The sequence below is a fragment of the Colossoma macropomum genome, unplaced genomic scaffold, assembly GCF_904425465.1.
Source record: "Colossoma macropomum unplaced genomic scaffold, Colossoma_macropomum, whole genome shotgun sequence".
Classification (NCBI taxonomy): Eukaryota; Metazoa; Chordata; class Actinopteri; order Characiformes; family Serrasalmidae; genus Colossoma; species Colossoma macropomum.
Genome location: NW_023494806.1, coordinates 28,765,958 through 28,792,573, shown reverse-complemented (window position 1 = coordinate 28,792,573; position 26,616 = coordinate 28,765,958). Strand labels below are relative to the sequence as shown.

General features: G+C 39.1%; 1 protein-coding gene across 4 annotated transcripts; it reads left to right on the top strand.

Annotated features, from left to right (window-relative positions):
• Positions 1-1,523: 1,523 nt before the first annotated feature.
• LOC118826857 lies at positions 1,524-24,726 on the top strand. 4 transcript variants are annotated; one of them, XM_036597884.1, is made up of 6 exons: positions 1,524-1,646; positions 6,111-6,175; positions 7,413-7,709; positions 7,809-8,099; positions 10,476-10,541; positions 10,698-13,745. In XM_036597884.1, exons 2-6 carry the CDS (start codon positions 6,118-6,120, stop codon positions 10,871-10,873), a joined length of 888 nt encoding a protein of 295 aa, XP_036453777.1. In that variant the 5' UTR covers positions 1,524-1,646; positions 6,111-6,117; the 3' UTR covers positions 10,874-13,745. The 4 variants fall into 4 exon arrangements, with proteins under 4 accessions (XP_036453777.1, XP_036453778.1, XP_036453776.1 ...); XM_036597883.1 differs by lacking the exons at positions 1,524-1,646; positions 6,111-6,175; positions 7,413-7,709; positions 10,476-10,541; positions 10,698-13,745 and adding exons at positions 16,882-16,940; positions 20,478-20,774; positions 20,900-21,190; positions 21,943-22,005; positions 22,382-24,726 and having other exon boundaries at positions 8,034-8,099; XM_036597882.1 differs by lacking the exons at positions 1,524-1,646; positions 6,111-6,175; positions 7,413-7,709; ... (1 more) ...; positions 10,476-10,541; positions 10,698-13,745 and adding exons at positions 15,559-15,688; positions 16,882-16,940; positions 20,478-20,774; ... (1 more) ...; positions 21,943-22,005; positions 22,382-24,726.
• The last annotated feature ends 1,890 nt before the right edge of the window (positions 24,727-26,616 follow it).

Genomic DNA, 26,616 nt, shown 5'->3' with positions numbered 1-26,616 from the left:
AAATCAGAAATATATAAAACATTTTTATAACATGCACAGATGAACACCAGTCAGTTCCAACATGTAGTGTAAGATATTTTACATGTCTGTATTAAAATTAAATAGAATTCCTGAAATGTGTAAACTTTAGATCCAAAGTTCACTGCATGGGCTTTATGCTATAATCTCTCACCAGAAAACAGAGCTGAGTGAGGTGTTACTGAGTGAGAGTGTGTTACTATTCAGTTAACCACTGGGAACAAAAGGAGTTCAACTGAGATTAGATTTTCTTCTCTTTTTTAGGTCATTTCTCTGGTGTTCTGGTGTTGAAGGCTAAAAAAATATAACATTAAAATGTAGAAACATTTTTAATGTATTATTCAAAAATTACAGAAGGAAATGAGTAGATTTCTGAGTTTGTTGAGGCTTGAGTGTCGATGCCTCTTCAGATGAGCTAAAGCTAACACTAGATAAGACTGGTACAGTGTTGGATGCAGATGAAGACTCATCTTCTTCTTCACGAGGTCTTTTCTCCTCAGTGGACGATGTGCCACCATGTTGTTGTAGCACGGACCAGAGTGAGTGTGACAGCGCCGCGCTGTATTTGAGCTGAGCTGAAAGTAAGTAGCCAGTAAAGAGTTCAGAGATGCAGAGAACCTGTTTCTGACTCTAATATTTCTTATGCTAGCCTTAAATGCAAAAGACAGCATGAAACAATGTCCTAACAACACAATCATGTTTCACTGCAGCAGAATATAATGCATTACACTCACTTCCTTAGAAATATGATCAACACTGTCTTTTTCAGCCTGAACTGCCTTTTTACAGTCCTGTTAACAGATAAAACCTGTGTTCTACTTAAGTCTTAGCCTGTATGTTTTCTCTGTCCAAGACGAAATGTAAAAATAGCTGAATGAGCACCTCATACAGTTACTCAGGTACTGGAGTGCACATCTGTACAGCTCACATATCCAAAAATAAGTTCATTTTAAATTTAACATTCAAAAACTGAATCGTTTCATACCAGAACAGATACAAAGGGACATTCAATAACAGTGTTCAATAGTTCTCTGTCACAGAATAAACAACTCTAATCTACACTGAAAAAAAACAATATATTACATATAGTTTTACTCCCATTTTGCAGCAGTTTGGAAAAAAATCATAGCAATGTGTCTTGCTGCTACAGGCATACTTCATGATGCACCCTAAATAAATAAATAAATAAATAAATAAATCCCACTCTGTTGTCATATTAAATATAGAACACAGATTTAGTTTAGCGTGTGTTTACTTTCCGTGCTGTAACAGCTTCGTTTTGAACTTTCCTATCAGGCCATTTTCTCATTTTCTACCAGCAAGAAAAACAGTAGAATCTGCCCTTATGAATAAATAATTTGGGTGAAATCTATACGTTATTAACTAAAATTTCTTATTTCATATTCCCAAATATCCTAATTTAATAAAATATATTTAAGACTGCTGTAGTACCGCTTGAAACCCAGAGAGGGGCAGCACTGCGCCACGGCAGCGCCCAGCCTGACAAACCCAGAAGAAGACAAAGTGAAAGTGACGTCCGAGCGGAGAAAGTTAGACAAAACAAAACATTGAATATTAAGTGATATTAAATACACGCAGCTCCATTACAGCGGCGATACTGAAGCACAGTGAGTATGAAGAGGGTGCTGAAGTGCTTATAGAGGAGCTGAGAGACTCTGCTGTAGCTGTTAGGCTGATTTTAGAGCTAGCACTGAGCTAACAGCGTTAGCTAAAAACATTACAGGTTTCAGACTTTAGATTAAAATCTGCGGGTCTGTATAGGTCGTGGTTAATATCAGAACCAGAATCAGATACACACACGAGGAGTTTATACACACACCAGGAGTTTATACACACACCAGCAGTTTATACACACACGAGGAGTTTATACACACACCAGCAGTTTATACACACACCAGCAGTTTATACACACACGAGGAGTTTATACACACACCAGCAGTTTATACACACACCAGCAGTTTATACACACACGAGGAGTTTATACACACACGAGGAGTTTATACACACACGAGGAGTTTATACACACACCAGCAGTTTATACACACACCAGCAGTTTATACACACACGAGGAGTTTATACACACACCAGCAGTTTATACACACACCAGCAGTTTATACACACACGAGGAGTTTATACACACACCAGCAGTTTATACACACACCAGCAGTTTATACACACACGAGGAGTTTATACACACACCAGCAGTTTATACACACACCAGGAGTTTATACACACACGAGGAGTTTATACACACACCAGGAGTTCATACACACACGAGGAGTTTATACACACACCAGCAGTTTATACACACACCAGGAGTTTATACACACACGAGGAGTTTATACACACACCAGGAGTTTATCTTACAGAAATAGGACCAAGCAGAGCCGGTGTGTGTAACTGTTTCCAGATCAGTTAAAGTTGTCTAACTGACTGTTTGTGGATGATGTTTATGAGGATGGTGGCACAACTTACACTGTGGTTAATATGGTCCTAAAGATAATAGACAGTGCTGAACGAGGAGAAGGGCTTTCAGAACAGCTTCAGCCCTTACTGGAACGGTGTCAGTGTCCTGCACTGTCTTCTGTTCTTGTAGAGGTAAAATGATGGAGTTCTGCTTCATTCTGACCTCCAGAACGTCCAGTGAAGCTGCAGTGATGTTCAGATCTGGAGGCCATTGAAGGCGTTTGACTTTGCTTTGGAGGCGTTGTTTTGGAGCAGGACTTTGTCTTGAGATTGCAGTTCGTCCGTCTATAATGGCCTCATATTAGTATCATTAACACACAGTCCTAATCACTGCTAGGCATTACGGATCCATCAGCATGTTTAACAGGCATGCTTTTCAAGTGGAGGTTCAGATTGGGCCAGTGGTTCCAGCACCTCAGGCTTTGGGATTTTTACACCAGGTCATGCAGGTTATACCCCGCTGGTTTTAGTTGGGTCACAGTGAAATACATTCATTGTTTTCTGAGGTCGTTATCGATGCTGTAGATTTGTGGTGCTGATAGGTTAGACTTGTATGTGGATATTTGCTCTATTTGGCATGTATTGTAATGATTTGGGACCATTTTCTTTGACACTTGAATTACTTTTCTGTAATTTTTGTGTTTTTCTTCTGAAGTCCAGGGGTTGCTTAAGTCATTGTTAATATTTTTTTTTTTTTAGCCCCCAGCAGAAATATATTTTAGAGATAGTAAACTGTATTGTGTTTACACACTAACCTTTTCCCTGTTCAGGTAAATACGAATATGTGTCAGAGGTTAATCCTTAGTGGAAATGGTTGTACACCTACATTATTTTAGCTGCAGTAATAGAAACAAATGTTGAATGTGGTTTGGTGCTCAGTCTGTTCAAGGTATTGGTGCTAATGTTGATCCAGTATGTTTGGTTTATTACTAACTGATATTAATGAGATATGGATCTACACGAGTTGAGCACAATCAGGCTGCTAACTAAGCAGCAGAAAAATGCATCTTACAGCACATGAGTACCCAGCTACTATTTGGCATTGCAATTAATTTTGAACTGAACGTTCATCATTAATAACAGCTCTGAAGCTTCCCTCAGTTTGGTGAATGTTACATTACTGCACACCAAGCAGTTTTAATTGAGTTTTCCAGATAGCCAATGAGAACATCATAAGCTGAACTTGTTCTTTAACTCTGGCAGAAAGTGGATAGAGCTGATAGAGGTTCATGAGTGCTTTCTTGGTTTGTTGCTTGCATGACGAACATTAAATGTTTAATATGTGAACTAGCGAGACTATGAAACGCCGCTTTCTCCAATTTAGGGAAATACTCCTGTACTACTGTCAAGATGGTATAAGAGGGGGTGATGAACAGTGTGTTGTCAGGAGTACAGGGACGGTGTTCTGTTTGAGTTCTAAAATGTTCTGTCTCCAGTCCATACAATCCATATATGGACGCTAAGACCAGACAGTCAGAACATAGGTTGTTTACATGTGTCAGTACATTATAAAATGTCATCTTAAAGGCACAGTAACAAAAACAGCCTGTTTAATACTAATGATACGTGTCCATTGTGCATGAATTTGAAAGTGAAATTTTATACCTATTTATTTTCAATGGGGGTCTTGAAGAAAATGCATAAGGTACCTGTGCAGTTCTGTCTGAAAGACACGGAAGGAAAGTTATTAATGGGAGTGTTTGGGTTCCCAGATGAATACAATCCAGAATGAATATAAAGACAAAAGTAAAAGAAACACTGCATGACAGAAAGTCTCTGACAGTGTCAGTGTATCGCAGGTACAGCAGGCTAATACAAACATTTTTCTGTTGGTTGATAGCCAGCAACATATACTGAAGTATTCAGAGCTTTTTAAGTTTATGAGAGCAGTCTACCTGAGAGGAGAATTTATATTTCTACAACCCCATTTCCAAAAAAGTTGGCACACTGTGCAGAATGTAAATAAAAACAGAATGCAATGATATGTAAATCATATAAACCATATTTTTAAAGGAAAATGCTACAAAGACAACATATCAAATGTTGAAATTGGGATTTTTTTATTTATTTTTTTTAATATATGCACATTTTGAATTTGGTGCCAACACGTTTCAAAAAAGTTGGGACGGGTTCATGTTTACCACTGTGTTTCATCACCTCTTCTTTTAACAACATTCTGTAAGCGTTTGGGAACTGAGGAGACACTGCTGTAGCTTAGAAAGTGAAATGTTTTTTCTGTTCTTGCTTGATACAGAATTTCAGCTGCTCAATAGTTCAGGGGCTCCTTTGTCATATTTTTCATTTCATAATGTGCCAAATGTTTTCAGTGGTGACAGGTCTGGACTGCAGACAGGTCAGTTTAGCACCCAGACTCTTAATATGGAGCCATGCTGTTGTAATACGTGCAGACTGTGGTATGGCATCATCTTGAAATAAACAATGTCGTCTGGATGGCAGCATATGTTGCCAAAACATGTATATATCGTTCAGCATTAATGGAGCCTTCACAGATGAGCACGTCACCCATGCCATGTGCACTAATGCCCCCCTATACCTTAATGAATACTGGCTTTTGAACTGTACACTGATAACAAGCTGAGTGGTCTTTAGTCCAGAGGACACAGTGTCCATGATTTCCAAAAAGAATTTAAAATGTTGATTCGTCAGACCACAGGACACTTTTCCACTTCAACTCAGTCCATTTTAAATGAGCTCAGGCCCAGAGAAGGTGGCAGCATTTCCTGTTTTTTTTTGCATATTAGAGTTTTAACTTGCATTTGTGGATGGTGCCACAAGCTGTTTTCACAGACAGTGTTTTTCAGAAGTGTTTCTGAGCCCATGCAGCAATTTCCACTACAGAATCATGTCTGTTTTTAATGCAGTGCTGCCTGAGGGCCCAAAGATCACAGCCAGCAAATACTGGTTTTTGGCCTTGTCCCTTACAGAGATTTCTCCAGATTCTCTGAATCTTTTAATGATATTCTGTACCGTAGATGAAGAAAAGCAACAGTTCTTTGCTATTTTATGTTGAGAAACGTTATTCTTGAATTGTTGCACTATTTGATGGTGCAGTCTTTCACAGAGTGGTGAATCCCTCGTCATTTTTACTTCTGAAAGACTCTCTGAGATGTTCTTTATACCCAATCATGTTACTGACCTGTTGCCAATCAACCACCAGGCATTTTTTTAGCATTACAAAACTTTACCAGCCTTTTGTTGCCCCCATCCCAACTTTTTTGGAACAGCTCTTTTGGCATATATTCTTCAAAAAACAATGAAATTTCTCAGTTTCAACATCTAATATGTTGTTCTTGTATTATTTTCAGTTAAATGTAGGGTTACATTTTGCACAGCATCCCAACATTTTTGCAAATGGGGTTGTAAATTTCTAAATTTATATCAAAGCAGGGGGTCGCTTTTAAGTCAATCATTAGTTTCAAACTGTAGAAAATGAGGTATATTTCAGGTATAGAAATAGTCAAACTAACAGATAACAGGTAACACTGTATAGAGTACTGGAAGCAAGGGACTAGGACTTTTGTAGTTTCATGTACTGATGGTGTGTGTGTGTGTTTGTTTGTTTGTGTGTGTGTGTGTGTCTGTAGGTCAGTCATGCCCCGCATTTCTGTTCACTGTGTCCTGATCTTACTGATCATTGGATTCATTACGGGTAAGTACTGCTCTCTCATTCCTTTATCATCTTAAGGGTGTTTAGGCTGTAGGGCAGCCTCAGTGAATGGTCAGAGCAGGCAGGCCTGTAGAATGTAGTGATATTGTTTGTAAAATAGGAACAAATCTTTTTAATTTCAGTAAATAATTAGTGAACAGTCTCTGGGCATTTCCTATTAGTTTACTCTATGAATTTAGAGACTAACAGATTGCATGTTATTTCAATAAAACCTTTAAGCAGTCTGGTGGAGTAAGATAAACCAGATAATTAGGCGATTATCACAATAGGAAGTTTTATGGCTAACTTTTCATGTAGGCCAGGGTGAGGTAAGTCTGGCAGGCAGTAACCAGCCAACACATATATGGCTTTTACCCAGGAAACCTCAATAGCCTGCATGATACTTGTTTAAATTCAGTTTGTGTAGAGTGCACTTATCCTGGCTTTTTCACCTGCATACACATGCAGTTTCTTGAAAAGCCTGTGGGTGCTGCCATAACACCGCACTATTTCTGATTGCTGATATTCTGTTTCTGGACATGCTAGAATTAAGCGCATGAAATTCTGATGGCCATTTCTTTCAGCCAATCACAATCGTCTCTAAGCATTTCCCTTCGGAATAAACCTGCAGTGAGAATGACGGTGGCAGTAAATTAGTTGTTAATTTTTGCTGAGAAATGGTGGAAAGGAGTGAAAAAACATAAAATGTATCTTTTAAGAAGTTAAGTTGGCCTCAATGATTTGTAATAGGAAAAAACAGAAGGGGGTCTGTGTTGTTTCAGGGAGAAACGTTAGTGTGGTTTGCACTGTATGTAAAATGTGTTATCTGGCTTATTTGTGCTGTATTTGTGGTTAAGTTTTATGATTAATGGATGAACAGAAATAGAGCACAGAGGCCTCAGGAATGAAATAAGCAAGATATTATAATTGCTTACACCTTATTATTTTACGGCCAAAATTAATCAGAAAAAAGATGCTGTTACATTAACTACCAGTTCTCCTGTGTTTTACGTTCACTATGACGTGTTTTCCTTCCTTGTCTAAGAATTAACATCATGATTCAACTACAATTTTTTTATTATAAGAGAAATGAACACACATGGCATAATGTAGTGAAACTCTGGAATGGTTGCAGTGTGATCCTGAGTTCAAACAGTGTGGACTGATTTAAAGTTTGTGAAGAATTCCGGAGGAATTTATTCTCCTTTAGCACATCATTTTTATCTATTCTCTCTTTCAGTGACTGAATCAGCTGTTCTTCCAGTGACGGTGAAGCTTAATGACTCTGCTACTCTGCCCTGCTATGAAAGATGCTCTGGTTTGGTCAGATGGACTGTGTTCAGTAAACCCACTGATGCTCTGGCTGAGTGTGATCAGACTTCATGTAGATCAAAGGAGGGATATCAGATGATCCATGATCAGTACCTGAAGGGGAATCTCTCTCTCACCATCACTGACGCTGATTTCACTAAGAGAGCTCGGTACACGAGTGACTGTGATGGGAAAGATCTCTGTGATGTTCATCTTAAGATTGAGCGTAAGTGTCCATTACTGACGGAACTCCAGTAATTATAACGAATATAACGCTTTATCAGATTTGCTCATAGTTTATGTTCCTGATTGTTTTTCTCCTCAGCCTTGAATTTTCCCATTCAGATTAAAACTGGTCAATCACTGGTGCTGAAGTTGGACGTATCAGATCCAGTGGAGGTGATTTATAACAGCACAGATACAGCTGGACCATCCAGTGATCAGATCTGTACAGTGGATGGACGATCCACACAGTGCAAACCTGAATACACACAAAGAGCATCACTCACAGCTGCTCTTGAGCTGAGAGGAATGACTCCATCTGATAGTGGAGTTTATACTGTAATAGAGACCAGGAACGAAGAGGTCCTTCACAAATATGAAGTGACTGTTGAAGGTAAGGTTTTTTTCCCCAGAGGTTTGAATTTCATTTAAAAAAATTCTGACAAAACAAAAGTCTGTAAAACAGAAAAGAACATTTTTAGGAACTGTCCATTAAGAAATGGTCAGTATATGTATTTTTCATTTTTGTAGCCTTCCACCTGTCAGTCAGCCCATCAGGGCAAAGCCACACCAACACCAGTAACTTTAGTCTCAAGTCTCCACACGTCAGTGGATCATCAGTTTTAGTCTTGCAAGCTGGACTTGTTTAGAGAGTCCAGTGCATTTCATAGCTTTGGATAGCCAAGAAACACCTATTTGACATAAAAAGGTCATTTTTACTGACGTACAAAACTACCTGTTGTTTTTGCATGATGTGCGTTTGCAACTTTTAAGTCATAGCTAAAACAAAACACCCACAGAGTTACAGACATTTAAATATTTCAAAGAATAGTCTTGTATAGCTGTTTAAACTGTGATGCTGTACATTTCTCAAACCTCTTTTCTAAAACCCAACCGATATATCATTTTTAAGACTGATACCGATTTTGGTGTTTGAGGATTGAAAAACCAGATGTATCTGTCATCTGATAATCTTTTTTATGACATTAATATGTTCCCTAATATTTGCTATGTGTAGTTATAAGTAGATAAAAATATACTTAGTGGATAACTTGACATAATGTTGTGTAAAAGTAAACCTGCAACTTTGACACTTGTAAATTTCACACTGCAGTGTTATGAACACAAACATCCATCACATTTATCATTTAAAGAATTTAATGATTAACTGGATTATCATTGCTCCATAGTGAAAGAGTCCAGGTGCTAAGCTGGCCTGCCTGTAGTCCAGATATGTCACCCACTGATAACATTTGGCACATTATGAATAAAAAAATATGACAAAAAAGACCCTGAACTGTTGAGCAGGAAAACATTTAACTTTCTAAACTACAGTAGTGTCTCCTCATTTATCAAACACTTACAGAAAGTTGTTAAAACAAGAGGTGATGCAACACAGTGGTAAACATGCCCCCGTCCCAACTTTTTTGGCATCAAATTCAAATTTTTTCAAAAAACAACAAAATTTCCCAGTTTCAATATTTGATATGTTGTCTTCGTATTTTCAGTAAATACAGGATTTAAATGATTTGGGCATCATTGCATTCAATGAAAAGTTAAGGATCCTAAGAGAGCTGGGCGATATGGCCAAAAATGTTATCACGATAAACAAAATTCATATTGTTCGATATTGATGCATATCGCGATAAATGTCAAATCATTATTACTTTCAAGTTTGAAGGCTAATTTAAACTGAAAGTGGTGCTTTTGTGTCTTGTCTGATCTACAGTAACGTCAATTTGCCGTGCTGTGTGTGTGACGGAGCGCTGCTTCAAGTTAGCCAGCTGCTAAAAACAGCTAGCCTGGAAAGATAGCGCTCTCCCACTCTCCAGTGCCTCACAGCTTCCTCAGTTTACGTTTGTTTAAATCAGGGCTGTAACTCACATTAACCCACTTCTTTCTTTAGTTGTTTGTAAATGCACTAATACTGAAATATGACTGAGCGCTGTAACAGTGCGTTAGTTGTGCGGAGCAGACGTGATTTAACGCTGCTAAAGTTGTTAGGATGCACAGAAAGAGGTGAGTTCACTGTAGGACAGTACAGTTACGCCACTGACCTCGTCACTCAGACTCGGCCACAGGAGAACAGATCGCCGGTCGCTCCACTCAAACAGGGACTGTATAACTCTGCGTTTCAGACGTTGCTAAAGTATATTTGGCCACTCATTTTTCACTCGTCGCCCCCCCCTCTCTAATCATGTCCAGGGAGTGCACCCTCTTCTGGCGACAGCAGAGTAGTGTCACTTTCCTTGCAGTAGAAAACGCCACCAGGGCTGTCGCTAGAATGTGGAAGTGTGAGAATGGTGTATTATATTGAAAATTTATCGAACCTTTCTTATCACTCTATCGAGGAAACGTTATATCTCGATAATTATCGTTATCATTTTATCGCCCAGCCCTAGATACTAATTTTTTGGGAACAAAAAATGTGGACTAATGGTGTTCAACTGTGAGTGTGTGTGATGTCCACAACTTTATTATATTAGATCCTCTGTGTAGCTCAGTCTCTCCAGTGCTTCATACTCATTAAACCATTAGGAGATATCAGTCATTACAACATCATTACACTGCAAGACTCAGTTCTGTTTCTATGTAATAATCAGTTGATGATTGGCATAACTTGTTCATTTTAACAGTTGAGTGGAGATGCTGAACTACCCAGAGGATGATTAATCAGATCCTAAATCAGTGGTTTCTGCTGGAACTGCTGAACTGTGTTTATCTCCAGTTTGAGGTCTTGCATTGTGATGATGTTGTGGTGTTTTATCAGGTGATGGTTCTGAAGCTCAGGATAAGATTCGTAAGGCCTCTCGAAGCCGCCGCAGCGCCCCATCTGGTACGACCTACAGCTCACTCTATAGTGATACTACTGTACTGATTGCACTGGGTTACACTAAGGTTTATCACAATGTGCCCTGAAGATGTTGCAGGTCTTAACAGACTGTACAGTTTGAATAAAAACTCTGACCTTCTCTGTGTTGTGTTTTTTTAGATGGTCAATCCTGTCTGTGCAGAGATCAAGGAGCTGCTGTACCGGTGTGGCTGTTTGTACTCTCGCTGGTGCTGGTGGGGGTTGGATTCATGGTATTGGTGGTGGTGATTGTGCGGCTGAAGAGAGAGATTCAGCGACTACAGGCAGGATCCCCTGCTCTTAACCGGGGGCTCTGAGAGATCATTTCAAATTGTTTATTTTTCCTATCTCTCTTTACCGTCTCAGGAAAGGGAATGTGTGTGTGTGAGAGATACTTGATATGTGTATCAATATGGAGACTTAAGCACTATCTACTCTTCATCTACAGGGTTTCAGTGTAGAATCTATACATCTCAACAGAAGTAACAACTGAGATTTCCTTTATTCTTACAGTTCAACTTTCTGGAGCAACTTTTGGTACAAAGATTTTGCTGAAATTGAGCATCTTTATCAGAATCTAAATGATAACCACTTTTTGTCTAGAAGACCTCAGTACAAATGCTGCCAGTGCCTTTCTTCTATGAAAACGTGAGTGCCTTAGTTGAGAGTCTGAACTGAGGTATATTTTGCTTTCTTTTATTCTTGAACTGGACCAACTATTCTGTGAAGAAATTAGAGAAGCTTTCTTTATCTGTAGGTTTGGAGATGTTACATTTATCAGGGCTAAGTTTCCCTAAAGCAGGGTTTCTCAACCGCTGGGCTGTGGAACACAGTGGTCCACAGGCATGTCCTAGGGGAAAGGCAGCAGTTCAAAGTGGGCCAGTAATGTCACTTTGTGTAAAAAAAAACAAAAAAGAAAAGATAAGTGGGAAAAAAAGATTAACTTAATAATTCTCTCATCCGCTGTCATTGTTCTGAGCTGGTTTTAAAAACAGACGAGCCATAAAGTAACAATAAAGTAATGCGTTTTTGGTTCATCGATCAGAACTAACAACTGCAGATGTGTTATTTATTTAAACATAACTGCAAATGTTGGTTTCTGGAATTGAAACAAAGTGGATGATCAGATCTTTTTCAGGCCCTGATTCTTAGGTGTTCAGTGTCAACACATAAAAAAAAGAGTAAAAAAGTTACTTTAAGAAAGGTGATCTTTGTTTTCCTGTGGGCGGTCCTTCAGTGCTTTCTAGATATAAACAGGGGTGGGCTTCGGGTGGGAAAAGCTTGAGAACCCCTGCCCCAAAGCATCTTAGCATAAATTCTTCATATTCAGATTATTAAATGGAAGAGTGTGCCTTACAGTGAACGCTTTCTCTACTAGTTAAAATGATCTTAACACTAAGAAACGCTTTTGGAAAACTTGGACCTGGAATTTAATCTAAAGAAGCTGAACTTACTGAATAGCCTTTTTACAGGGCAGCTAAAACTGAAAACAAAAGCTAATTTAAACACAAATCTGCTGATGTTCTCAAGTTTAGGGGTAGATGGATGTCCTTAGACTCTAGACAGGTTTCTCCACTAGCTTAGAAACTGACGGCTCTATAATTCAGTTCTGTCTGAGAATGAGGAACTTCAACCATTGGAGGCTTTAAACCACATATTAGGTTTTGAACCCTTGGTGTGAATGAAAGAGCCAGTGAAGTGATATCATTAGAGAAAAAAACAAAGCAGTAGGTCAGCAAATGATGCTTCTGGATGCTTTTATAGGGCTAGTAATGAAAGACAAGGAGTGCAGCCTGATGACCAAATCATAGATAATAATGACTTGTTATGGACTGTAGCAAAATTTATTAGGTACTTTTTTTAGCATAAGAACTGAACATTTTCAGATATCTCTTTTCTTATATTGTGATTTGACTGCATATTTGATATAGAACAAAATACAAGCTCTATGTAATTTATTTTGTAGTTACCAAGTGTATCTTTAATCATCAGCATTGTAATCAGCTCCAACAAAATGTGCAACTGCCACTGAAGACATGTGCCCCCTGTTAAAGTGGTCCAGCTGGAGGGTCAGTTAAACTCATTGAGACTGATTGTGATGAATCGTATTTCATTAGATTAAGATTCTCTAAGGCTTTATGAATGTATGTTGTGCTTTGCTGTATTCTTCTCTATTCTGTTCTCTTCTTCCCGTCTGTAAATATCATTCAGCTGGCAGCTTTAGAGTGAGGATTTTTTAATACTGATGTCTTTACTAGAAGGAAAGTTGTATGACAGGGAAAGCCACTGATATGTCTTTTTACATTCTTACAGTCTGCACAGGATTATTGTTTTTTATTACCTTGTTTAATTGAAGAAAAAAAAAAAACTTGGTGAGATACAGTATGTACATTTTGTTATGGCTGTCTTTACATCTTGTATAAATAAGTGCTGTTTTTATAGTTTTTGTGTTTCATCTAACATTGATTCTGTAATTTTGTACTGAGACTGAAACACCAGTAAGACTGACCCAAGTGCCTCAGGCGAGTGTGGATAGCCAATCAGAAAGAAAATGACAATTTTGATATTTGTGGTCAATTTAACATAGTCAGTATTTTGTAATTGTGATCATTTTTGTTATTGTGATTGTTTGCAAGAAGTCATATGGCACAGTCTATATAAGGGAATTAAAACCTGATGTATTAAATTACATAAAAGGACCAAAAAAGTGAGGTATGTCTGATTATGTTAACTAAACTGTGAGTGTCTTGTTGGAGACATGGAATCCTATGATGATAGCATGTTCAATATGACCTACTGCCAGTATTTGTCTATACAGACTGTAGTGTTGTGGGCTTCATTTTAGGCACCTGCTATTCCTGAATGTGGTACATTTGAAGGAGTGTCCGCATACTTTTGGCCATGTAGTGTACATTTTACGGTTTTGTGCCTTGGTTAAGAGCTGTTTTGAGATGAACCACCAGCAGGAGTGAATCCAGTGAACAGCTTTGTCAGCACTGTTGCACTTATATAAATAGCACCAGAGAAGTATGATATAGTAGGTAAAGTATAAATGTGTTGGCACAATATTTTGAGATGTACATTGTTTTGTTTTAAAATATTTAAATGTAAGGAGTGTTTATTATAGTATTTTAGTTTGGTTTATTGGAAATGACTAATTATGGAAAATAAAGCTGAGTGAATATTGAAGCTGCTGAGTCTGTTTTATTTCAGTATTTAAAGTGATACAATGATACAGGACCCTTAGTCACAGAGTGAGGGTAGGAGTGCTGATCTCTTCCAGTCAGTAATTCCTCAGTAAATAAGAGAGGAACCTGATCCTGGATCAGCACTCCGACTCTAAGGAGCTTTGTGAATACCTGGTCTGCAGTGCTCCTTGTGGAAAACGGTCTGGGTTCTTAAAGTTTCCTAAATGCAGCAGAGACTGAGTTAAGGCCACTGCACCCCAGAAACGCTGATCCAGTCAGCTAACATAGCTTATAGCCTCTTTACACCTCATATCTTTTAGCTCAAACATCGAGCCTCGTTCACCAAAATCTCCCTAAGTTTGTTCTTAGGAAATGTACTAAGTAAAAGTCTACGTCAGATTCATGATGTGCTCTGAAATCATACACACTTAAAAAAGGGTTCTTTAGTAAAGAAAATGGTTCTGTGTAGAACCATGGACACTCAAAAGACCCCTTTGCATGGTTAAAGGGCTGTTTGCACTGTGAAATGGTTCTTCAGAGTGATGGAGAATGTGCTGTAGATTTTTGGGTCCTTCTATTATTACAAGCTTGACATTATAATGACAGAAGAACCCTTTTCAAAAAGGTGCTATGTAGAACCATATACAACACATTCTCTATCAGTCTGAAGAACCATTTCACCATGTAAAGAACCCTTTAATTATGCAAAGCCTTCTCTGAGTGTTCATGGTTCTATATAGAACCATTTCTTTTAAATTAAGAACACTAGAAGAACTGTCATTTCAAAGAGTGTAGAGCTGCTCACTCCTCTTGAGTGTGTAGATTGTGTTCTACAACAAATCCCAAATAAGAAAACATTGGTGAATGTCAGAATCTTCGTAAAACTCCGTAAGAGGGTTTTAAGAAGGAATTTCTTCTTAAGTAGGTTTGGTGAATGAAGCCCAATGAGTCTGTGAAGGTGATACTAAACGAGGCCGAGTATTGGCTGGTCTTTACATGCCCTTGCTGACCCAGCTCCCCTTCAAACCATATCCTTCCCCCTTTCAGCGCTCCTCTTCAGGGAGAGCCAGTTCCTCACACCCCACTGAAGATTACACGAAAGGACAACCTGCGAGTGAACATGCAGCACATGTTACTACTGAAATGAATACATTTACCAAACAGTTTATTGACTAATGTTCATCCAATTAAACAAGAACCTCAGATCTTCATCTAGATGAGTTAAGGTTAAGTTGGTTAGTAGTAGCAGCTGATGATGAACAAAAGGACCCGTCAGCTCAGTTTTGTACATTCTGTTTCTTGCAGGCCACTAGTTCTGAATCCTGGTCTTAGTACTGCATATCGTGCACATTTCCAGTTGTTTTTTGAGTTATACAGGGTGGAACAGATGAAACGGTCCAAACTCACTAAATTAAAAATACACTTGTGGGTAATGTTCAGGACCTTCCCAGCACCCAGACAAGGCCCAGTGATTTATTTGAAATTAAAAATACATGTCTGTCATTTTTAGTTCATTTTTATTTAACATTATCATGCTAATACTATTTAAACTGCCCATCAGCATTTTACACTACCAGGGTAAAACCCTACCTAGACTGAATCTTCCTCAAAATTTTGTAATACCTCATAAAATTAATAATTAAAAAAATAAATAAAAATAAAAATATAATAAAAAATAAAATAAAAAATATTTTAAGACATTTTAGAGAATTATATTGTACTTAGTTTGTGCCAGAACACGTCTGAATATGTTTTGCCCAGCCTCTGAGTGAAGACAGTCAGATGCTGCAGCAGTGCACACTCAGTTCCTCAAACAGAAACTTCTTATTACAGACAACGGCCTCCTCTTACACGAGGGACTGCTCAGCTTTACTCCGGGGAAAATTTGAGAATAGCCCCAGCTACACCTACACAATATTCATAGCACAGTTTAGATCGATTACAGTAAGTATTGCATATTTTCATGTATTATAAAAAAAGAATTGCTAACTAAATTCATCCTGCCAGAAGCAAACAGGGTCTGCAACAACTCAGCCAGTTCAACAAAGAGGCAGTGCTTGGTTTAATAGATAGGTCAGGCTTTGCATTAACAGGTTTAGTAGAAGTATCTGTTCTATCTACTGTATCGGGTGTGGTTTTCTGTGCTCTAGTAGTGAGAGTCCATGTTTTAGAAACCTGTCTGTTAGCAGAGCAGCTAACAAGCTCAATTCTGGCTGTTCTCTACACACGTGGGTCACATTTCACCTTCCTTTAAACGCTTGCCAGAGCAATTATAATTATTCATTTGGGCTTGATTAGATTGTTGTGATTTAGATTAGATTAGATCGATTGTTTTGATTTATTTCTCTGAAGGGCATGACACAGCAAAAACTACAACACGTGTCTGACCAGTGTAGAAATAATGCTGACAACACTGACACCAGCTGGCCTGGAGGTGACCTGCAATTTATATATTTATTTAAAAGTAATTTATGTCTGTACTCCAGCCCGGTACAGGCTTTTATTAGACAGTTGACTCCTAACATGCAACAACGATTAGGATTAATGCCCCTTTCTGTTATTATCCTTCACTCCACACTTAATATCTGTAAAATTATCCATACCTTAACTTTACACTTAATATTTGTAAAAATACTCATACTTTACCTTCACACTTAAAATCTGGAAGAAAAACTCATACTTTAACTTCACATTTAATATCTGTAGAATTATTCGTACTGTAGCTTCACAGTTAATATCTGTAAAAATACTCAGTTTAATTTACACTTCTGTACAATTATTTGTACTATAACTTCATGCTAATGTCTGTACAGTTATCTGTCCCATAACTTCACAACACCATAACAATCTGTAACATTACTTATACCTAAACTTTACTTTAAATACCTTTTAAATGATCTGTACTTTAATTTCACACAGTATCTATCAAATTATCAGGACAAAAACTTAATGTTCTATTGGTTTTGATTTTTCTTTTAATTTCTGTTTCTATGTTGAAATATATATTGACCAGTAAGTGCACCTACGCTTAGAACAAAGTAAGAGTAGCTTTTAAAATGTGAATGAATATTTTCTACATTTGAATGTGCCTTTTTTTCCCTTGACAAATATTTGAATTTGGGTTTTTATTTCATCAGTTTTACCATGAAGACCTGCAGCTCTGCTCACTGTGTCCTGATCTTACTGATCACTACTGGTAAGAACTGCACTGTCACTCCTTTATCGTCTCTTTAAACACTACAATATTTTACCATCCCTTTGGTTTTTGAATCAGATTTTCTGTAAGAGATGACATGAAAAAGATGATGGGCTTTATAATGTGAAGGGTTTGGATGGATCTTGCAGAGTTGGCTGTTGTTAAAAACATTTATTAAAGGAACAAACCAGAGACGGAATGCAGAAACAGGCTATGGTCATGCAGAGGCTAACGGGCATATGCAGGTGAGACTCAGACAAGGTCAATAAGACAGGCAAAAAGGTCTGAACACAAACAAGGGAAGACAGAGGTCAATAGAGGTCAGTCAGAAGACGTAAATGAGAAACCAAAAAAAAGTCACAAGCCAAAAATGAGTACAGACAAAAGGCTCGGTAATGAACAGCATGCTGACACAATACTTCACAATGAACCTAACTAAAAGCCCAGGCTTTATACTAACCCTAAACACCTGACAAGGAATAAATGTGGAAAGAATCCGGAGTCATGTGACCTCCCAGAGGATTCTGGGAGTTGGAGTCTGCAACGGAGTGAGGAGCAGTGGTTTCAGCATATCTGGGGAGAGATGTGACAGTACACCTCCAAGGAGCGCAGGACGGCCGACAAATGAACCTCCCACCCACACGACCGGAGATGCTGGAAGATCGACCTCTGGAGTCATTGCACTGCTTGACAGATGTGGATTCACAGGAAGGATCTCTAGAAGAGACTAGCAGGACAGGAACTGGACAGTCATTGCTTCTTGGGACATCCCGTGGGATGAGGAGCGGGCTTATCCAGGTGTCGTGTGTGGAACTTGTCCACCAAACCTGGATCCAGGACATCAGAAGCAGGCACCCAACTTCTCTCCTCAGAACGGAATCCTTCACAGTCACTTAAATGCTGCAGAACACCACCACAGCGCCTGGAGTCCAGCACCTGCCGAACAGCATATAAAAGGCGCCCTCAACCTCCAGAGGTGCAGGCACAGCCTCTCCAAGCGAAACCTCATTCAACAGACCAGGGGCCACGGGCTTGAGGAGAGAAACATGAAAGAAATTACAAACACAATACTGAGAACATCATTAACTCTCTTGACTACTGTAAATGTTCCAATATACTTGGGTTTTGGTTACTTACTACCCTCCCTAAACCTGAAATCCCTGGTCGATAACCAAACCCGTTCTCCAGGTTCATATGAGGGGGTCTCTCCACGATGGCAATCGGCCTGTTCTTTATAATGCTGAATGGCAGTGGGTTTGTTCCCAAACCTCCTCACTCTGTTGCATCCACTTGTTTATGGCAGGAAGGTCTGAAGGAGTGGCTGTCCAAGGTACGAGTGGGGATTGGAAACCTAATGTGCACTGAAATGGGATTAATCCAGTAGTGGCACTGATGAGGGAGTTCTGAGCCACTTCTGCCCAAATCAGAAACTTTGACGAGTCTAAAAGGTTATGTTGATGGAACAGTCTGAGCAATTTTCCTAATTCCTGAATAGTCTGTTCACACTGTCCATTGGACTGAGGGTGATAATTGGAAGTTAACCTTATATTAACACCAGGGTGTTCAAAGAAACTGGCCATACCCTAGAAGTAAATTGTGAGCCTCTATCAGACAGTGTATCTTCAGGAATGCCATAGTGCTGGAAAACATGAGCATAAATGGCCTCTGTTGTCTGAAAGGCTGTAGGAAGTGCTACAAAGGGAACAAATTTGACTCCTCTGGAGAAACAATCAGCTATAATTAGTATTGTCATGTAATCATCAGAATGGATAAGATAGGTAATAAAATCAATAGCAATGTGGGACCAGGGACATTCAGGAACTGTCTGCAATGTTTGGGGGGGTTTTACTTTGAGCACAAATAGAACAGGAAGCTATAAACTTATGCACATCTTAATTTAAGGTCTCCCACCAGTAACGACTTAAGAGCTGTTGTGTATGAACTTCTCTGGGGTGACCAGTTGAGAGCGAAGAGTGAGCCCAAGTAATGAGGCGATCATGAAGTGGTTCGGGCACATATGTCTTGTTGGCAGGGCAATGGTGAGGAACATTAGTATTTTTTAAAGCTTTAGCTATCTGTTCATCTATCTCCCAACAAATAGATGCTACTTGTACAGAGGAAGGAAGTATTGGTTCAGGCTCAGAACTCTCATTAAGCTCATCAGTTCCTTTCTGATGAATTCTTGATAGGGCATCAGCCTTTGTGTTGCAAGTCCCAGGACAGTAAGAAATACTGAAATGAAAGTGAGAAAAAAACAGGACCAACTTGTATTTGATGCTTAGCAGTATGCAGACACTCTTTTAATACAAGGAAAGGGTGATTAGCACCCTTTAGCCAATGCTTCCACTCTTCCAATGCCAGTTGCACAATTAGCAATATAAAAAGCAAACGGATACAACTTAGGGGGATCACCACTGCGATGTGATTAAACAGCCTCAACACCGGTCTCAGAGGCATCTACTTCTACTGTGAAAGAGCGAGAAGGATCCGGATGTTTAAGTACAGGGACTGAAGTGAATGCAGCCTTAAGTGCACTGAAGGCCTCCTCAGCTTGAGGTGAAGTTAATTTCTTAGCTGCACCTTTCAGCAGAACCATCAAGGGGGCTGTGATGGAGCTAAAAAGACATAAGGAGTGGCCATAAAAACTGGCAAAACCAAGGAACTTCTCTAAGTCTTTGAAGTGGGAGTTGGCCAATTAACCATGGCTTTCTGTTTGTCCAGTCGTCCAGTACTATGCCATTCTCACTGACTATGTAACCTAAGAATCTACATTTTAGTGAGGTGAAATTCCCTTTTCTCACCCTTGACATACAGGTGATTTTGTAGGAGACACTGGAGGACCTGACGGACGTGTCTAACATGTGTATCAAGATTGGGAGAATAAATCAAAATAACGTCAATGTAAGCTATCACAAAGTGACCAGTCATGTCTCTTAACACGTCATTGATGAAGATATAAAACACAGAAGGAGCGTTGGCCAGGCCAAAGGGCATTACTGTGTACTCATAGTGCCTCCTAGTGGTGATAAAGGCAGTCTTCCACTTATCCCCCTCCTTGACTCTAACCAAACACTTCTGAGAAAAATTCTTGGCTCCACACAGTTTTTCTAAAGCTACTGGTAAAAGTGACACTGGGTACGGGAACCCCTGTAATCAATGCAATACTTCACAATGAAACTAACTAATAGCCTGGGCTTTATACCAAATCTAAAGGAACACATGACAAGGAATACAGGTGAATGTAATCAATAATTAAGAAGGAGCTCAATATGGATAGGTGGGATGCAAAGAGTCCAGAGTAATGTGACCTCCCAGAGGATTCTGGGAGTTGGATTCCGCAATGGAGTGATGAGCAGTGGTTTCAGTGGAGCCGGGGAGAGACGTGGCATATAATCACTTTTGTGACTAAAATGTGATCAGCTGTGTAAAAGCAGTTCACTCCAACTGATTTGAAGACTTTTGAAAAATAGATGAAAGAAGTTCAACAATATTTATAAGTCTTTTTATTCCTTTGTCTGATTCTGATTCTTCTTTTAGGGTCTGAATCAGCTGTTCCTTCAGTGATGGTGAAGCTTCATGACTCTGCTACTCTGTCCTGCTCTGAGAGATGTTCTGGTTTGGTCAGATGGACTGTGTTCCATAAACCCACTGAGGTTCTGGCTGAGTGTGATCAGACTTCATGCAGATCAAAGGAGGGATATCAGATGATCCATGATCAGTACCTGAAGGGGAATCTCTCTCTCACCATCACTGAAGCTGATTTCACTAAGAGAGGATGGTACACGTGTGTCTGTGATGGTAAAGATCTCTGTGATGCGTCTCTTAAGATTGAGCGTAAGTGTCCATTTCTTTGCTTCACTGACCGATACTGATAGAACGCCGCTGATTTTGATGCTGTGATTTATATCATTTTCTATATCACTTTTGTTGTTAAGATTCTTGTTTGTTTTCCTCCTCAGCTTTGAACACTCCACTTCAGATAAACCCTGGTGAATCTCTGGAGCTGAAGTTGGACATACCAGATCCAGTTGAACTGATTTATAACAGCACAGGTTCAGCTGGACGATCTAGTGGTCAGATCTGTACAGTGGAGGGACGCTCGGCTCAGTGTAAACCTGAATATAAACTGAGAGCATCTCTAACATCTGTTATTAAGCTGAGAGCAGTGACTCCATCTGATAGTGGAGTTTATAGTGTAATGGACAAAAGGAATGAAGAGGTCATTCACATCTACACAGTGACCGTCAAAGGTATGAATTTAGCATGATTATTACAGCATAAGCAGTAAGAGTCCTAACAAAACTTTCTGCAGCAGCTACCAATGACATTTAGCATCAGTTTTCCAGTCAGTTATTGAACTTTATCTATGATTGATTTCTATTCAGTTGAGCATTTCCTTTCAGAGTCACGTGTAGTCCAGGATTAGGCTTAATCTCTGTCCAGGAAACTGACCCAGGTGAGATATAAGACCCCTCACTGTAGCATTAGCAGCACTGAAAGCAGCAATATGTCACTAAGTTAGCTTAGCAATTCCCATTCCAGAGATGCAGCTCTATTCATATTATGTAAGCTGAAGATTTTAAGCTCCAGTTTTCCAACATCTTAAAGATGGTTAACACTTCAATTTTGTCTTTTGAAACATAGCCACAGATCTTGGTGTATGTTTACCGTACAGTGTAGATCCCTAGGGTTCACTATGTGTGCACATTTCACTGCACGGCCACCAAACAGCAAAAGTGTAGATTGATGGGTAAAAATGGAAATTAAATCCATTCAATCAATATCAAATCAACAACACAATCAAGTGTGTAAAAAGTCAAGGGGTCTGAGTATTTTCTGAATCCACTGTAACCTTGTGCCCTTTTCCCAAATTGTTTGTTTGACATGAAGAAGATTTAAAAGGGAATGAAAATGCTGATGAAGAGTTTAACCGGAACCTAAATGAACTGTGTTTATCTTCAGTTTAAAATCTTGCATTCTAATGTTATGATGTTTTTATCAGGTGATTCTGATGCACAGAAACAGAACCACAGACTCAGTGAAAGCTGCTGCAGTGCTCTATCTGGTAAGCTTTACTGTTCACTCTATAGAGATCCTCCTGTACTGATTACAGTGATTTACAGTGTGTTACAGTAGGGCTGAATTAGTACAGTAGAGCAGTGATTCTTAATCCAGCATTGGCAGAATCTCCTCTACCAACACACCTGATCCAGCTTATTAAGAGCTTGATAATCAGTAGACGGGCTGGATCAGTTAGGTTGGGGAACAGCTGAAACAGGACAGGGAGTCCCAGGAACAGGATTAAAACATTTCAACATTACAACAGAGCTTTTTTATTGCAAGTAAATGTGACAGAAAAGGTCTCTGTTCAGCATAAGTGTGCATCAAGTATGCACAACATTAATATTCTTTGCCTTTTGCATTGTGTTTTTGTTTTGTAGATGACCAGCTGCAACCGTGTAGAGCTGCTTTACCAGTGTGGGTGTTTGTAGTGGTGGTGGTTGTGGTGGCTGTTGTGTTTGCGGTGTTAGGGGGGATGATTGTGTGGCTGTGGAAAAATCAGCAGCTCCAGAATGGACCACCAAGGAATGAAATTCCAATGGATGATCAGGGTAACCCCAATCCAGAAGCACTAGAGGGCTTCATCCCCCAACAATGACACAGAACACGTCTGAGAGATCTTTCCCAGTTTCATTTCTCTTTCTCTCTACCTTTACCGTTTGTGGGACCTCTGTGAGAGCGTTATGGTTAGGGTCCATCTGCTCTTCTCAGAGTTCAGTGTGGACCCTTTAACACATCTTTACTAGCATTCTAAACTGAGACGTCTTTTATTCTGGCTCATTACTGTACTGTTCATCCAGGTGAACTATTCTCCAGTAAATTCAGCTAAAAGAGTAGGAGATTTCCAGCAAGGTAGAGATTTTGTTTTTAGTACATTTGGAGATGTTACCCTGATGAGTTTAATCTAGGGAGGCTGAACCTACAGTGTAGCCATTTCAGGTGTCCTTAGACCCTTCTAAGTATCTCCACCAGCTCAGATACTGATGATAAAAGTGCAGAGTTAGGTTCTGTCTGTGGACCCCAAGTTTGGTGCTACTAGGAATTTGTGGCCTGAAGTCCATCACTATGACAAATCATTCCCTTGCAGTAATTGAGATGTTCTCCTGGCTGAGAAAGTGGAGCAGTAATGGAGGCACTGAAATGATGGCTTAGCTAAGGGTCTCCTAAGAGTGCAGGAACCTCATTTTGATTTTATTGATTCCAGTACTGACACTATAGGATCTAAATATTGAAGACAGTGGGACCAATATGCTTTATGAAAAAAAGACATGCACTTTAGAATAAAAAAGTCCTGTAATTTATTTGTTCATTGGTTCTGCTTTGCTTCAGTGTTAAACCAAGTAAGCTAAATTTTACAGAAGCCAGTAATGTGAGTGTTCTAGTGCAGGTTCCCCTGAGTCTGATCAGAAGTTGGACCTTATCTACTTCATGAACAGTGGACTGATGTTCAGAAGGGACTGTGAAAGGCCAGTTAAACTCCACACTGATTCAGATTAATCCCACTCTGTAACTGTGTTTTAGTAGATCACTATGTTGTACCTGAGCTGAAGCTTTATGATATTGTATGCTTTATTTTGTGTGTTTATTTTGTTATTTTTGTCATTTTCTGGACATTTTATCTTTTGATATCATACTGGCTGCTATGAGGGAATGAGGAATAGGTCACAAATACACTCAAGGTCCACTTTATTAGGAACACCATTCAAACACTGTGTAGGACCCACTTTTCTCTCAGAACGGCCTGCATTCTTTGTGGCATGGATTCAACAAGGTGCTGGAAACATTCGTCAGAGATTTTGACCTATGTTGATATATATTGCATCACAAAATTGCTGCAGATTTGTCAGCTGCAAATTCATATTATGAATCTCTCGTTCTTTACATTCTCCCAAAGGTGCTCTATTGGACTCAGATCCTTGACTGTGGAGGACACTTAAGTACACTGAACTTATTGTCATGTTTAAGATGACTTGTGGATGCACACGGTCAGCAGACAGGCTGTGGTGTTCAAACGATACTTGTCTGGTATTAGGGGGTCCAATGTGGAGCAGCAACCGTTGACATAAGGCAGGTTGGGTCCTTCAACTCTTTTTGCCAGATTCTGACCCAAAAATCGAGATTTATCAGACCAGCCCACTTTTTACCAATCTTTAACTGTCCAGTGAAGGACCCTGTGCCCACGATAGCCTCAGATTCCTGTTCTGCCATGCTATGGTAAAAGTCACGAATGCTGCGTTTGGGTGCTCATTGGAAGGTTGTACATACTGGATGGTTAACTAGTAAATACGACTAAACTCTGTTCAGGTGCTTGTTTATACATACGCCTACTACAAGGAAAAAGACAGCATGGCAGTCTGGAGAAAACACATCCTGCTTTTCTTTGCTGTGTTAAAAAGCACATAGATCTAATAGAAATGAATCAGATGTTTTGTACTCAAAGCTATTAAGAATGTTTGTGTATTTTTACTTTTTTTAATGTGTAAAATCAAAATGTTTCCAGTCTTCACTCTTTGTACATCTTTTTTTCAATGTCTTTGTGGCTTGTTAATGGAGATTTACAGTCATGTGCCTTGTTTAAGCTGTGACGTGAGGCTAAAGAATCAGCAGCCCGACTAAACAAAGTACCTTTGTGAATTATTGCACTGACATGAAGACGGCACATGGGAGAAGTGCAGAAGTGCATTTATTTTAAGTGTTTATTTACGTAAAAAGCAAATAAAGACGTTCATTTTGTAACGTTTTTGTGGTAATGAGTGCGTATCTTAATTTTAATGCAGGTCTATATTGTTTGAAATGACTGTAGAAAGCCTGTGTTGTGTTGATTAAAGATGTTGGTAAGAAATTGGATCTTTCTGTGAGTTGTGGACATTCATGAGCAATATAATAATAATATGAAGGGGCTAATAGATATACTATGGGGTCTGGTCACCATGGGTCACATGGTTTGGTCAAAATTTAACAATTGAAGGGTTTAAACTGCAGCTCTACTGCTTGTCTGATTATGTGCTCCATCTCAGTCAAAAAAACAGCTGCTCTTACATATCACACTAATGCCTGAGCTTCATGCTCACTAAACTGTCCGCCACATTTTTCAGCCCTGTTTACTGCTGATCTAAATCATTCCGTTGTTTTTACATTAAATTTGTTGTCTAACTGAAAGTCAAACACATTGGCACTTTTTCGAGAATGTTCATTTAGTTCTGTGCTCCACAATACTCTTTAAATATGTCTCACAAAATATGTAGCAGTAAGACTCCCTGACATGAGACAGTTATCCTCCATATGCATCTGTACTGAGCCGTAGGCTGAACATTTGTACTGTTTGTCATGTGTACTGCACTTATACTCCTCCAGTTCAAGCTGTTATAGTGAATGATGCTTTGATCTGTACAACATGTACAACTCCATTTACAAAAGAGTTGGGACGCTGTGCAAAACATACAATAAAAACAAAATGCAATGATGTGCAAATCATTTAAACACTATATTTCATTGAAAATAATACAAAGACAAAATATCAGATGTTGAAACTGAGATATTTTGTTGTTTATTGAAAAATATTTGCCCATTTTGAATTTGATGCCAACAACACATTCCAAAAAAGTTGGGATGGGGGCAACAAAAGGCTGGTAAAGTTGTGTAATGCTAAAAAACACCTGGTGGTTGATTGGCAACAGGTCAGTAACATGATTGGGTATAAAAGAGCATCTCAGAGAGGCGGAGTCTTTCAGAAGTAAAGATGAGGAGGAGTTAACCACTTTGTGAAAGACTGCACCATCAAATAGTGCAAGTACTCAAGAAAACGTTTCTCAACATAAAATAACAAAGAACTTCTGCTTTTCATCATCTACGGTACATAACATCATTAAAAGATTCAGAGAATCTGGAGAAATCTCTGTATGCAAGGGACAAGGCCAAAAACCAGGATTTGCTGTTCTCAGGCAGCACTGCATTAAAAACTGACATTTTGTAGTGAAAATCACTGCATGGGCTCAGAAACACTTCTGAAAACCACTGTCTGTAAAACAGTTTGTTGCTGCATCCACAACAAATGCAAGTTAAAACTTTAAAATGCAAAGAAGAAACCAAATATAAACAGGATCCAGAAACGCTGCCACCTTCTCTGGGCCTGAGCTCATTTAAAATGGACTGAGGGGAAGTGGAAAAGTGTCCTGTGTTCTGATGAATCAACATTTGAAATTCTTTTTGGAAATCATGGACACTGTGTCCTCTGGGCTAAAGACCACTCAGCTTGTTATCAGCACACAGTTCAAAAGCCAGTGTTCATGATGGCATGGGGAGCATTAGTGCACATGGCATGGGTGATGTGCACATCTGTGAAGGCACCATTAATGCTGAATGATATATACATGTTTTGGCAACATATGCTGCCATCCAGATGACGTCTTTTTCAGGAAGGCCTTGATTATTTCAGCAAGACAATGTCAAACCACATTCTGCATGTATTACAACAACATTGCTCCATATAAAAGAGTCCAGGTGCTAAACTGACCTGCCTGCAGTCCAGACCTGTCACTACTGAAAACATTTGGTGCATTATGAAATGAAAAATATGACAAAGGAGATCATTAACTAATAAGCAGATGAAATCCTA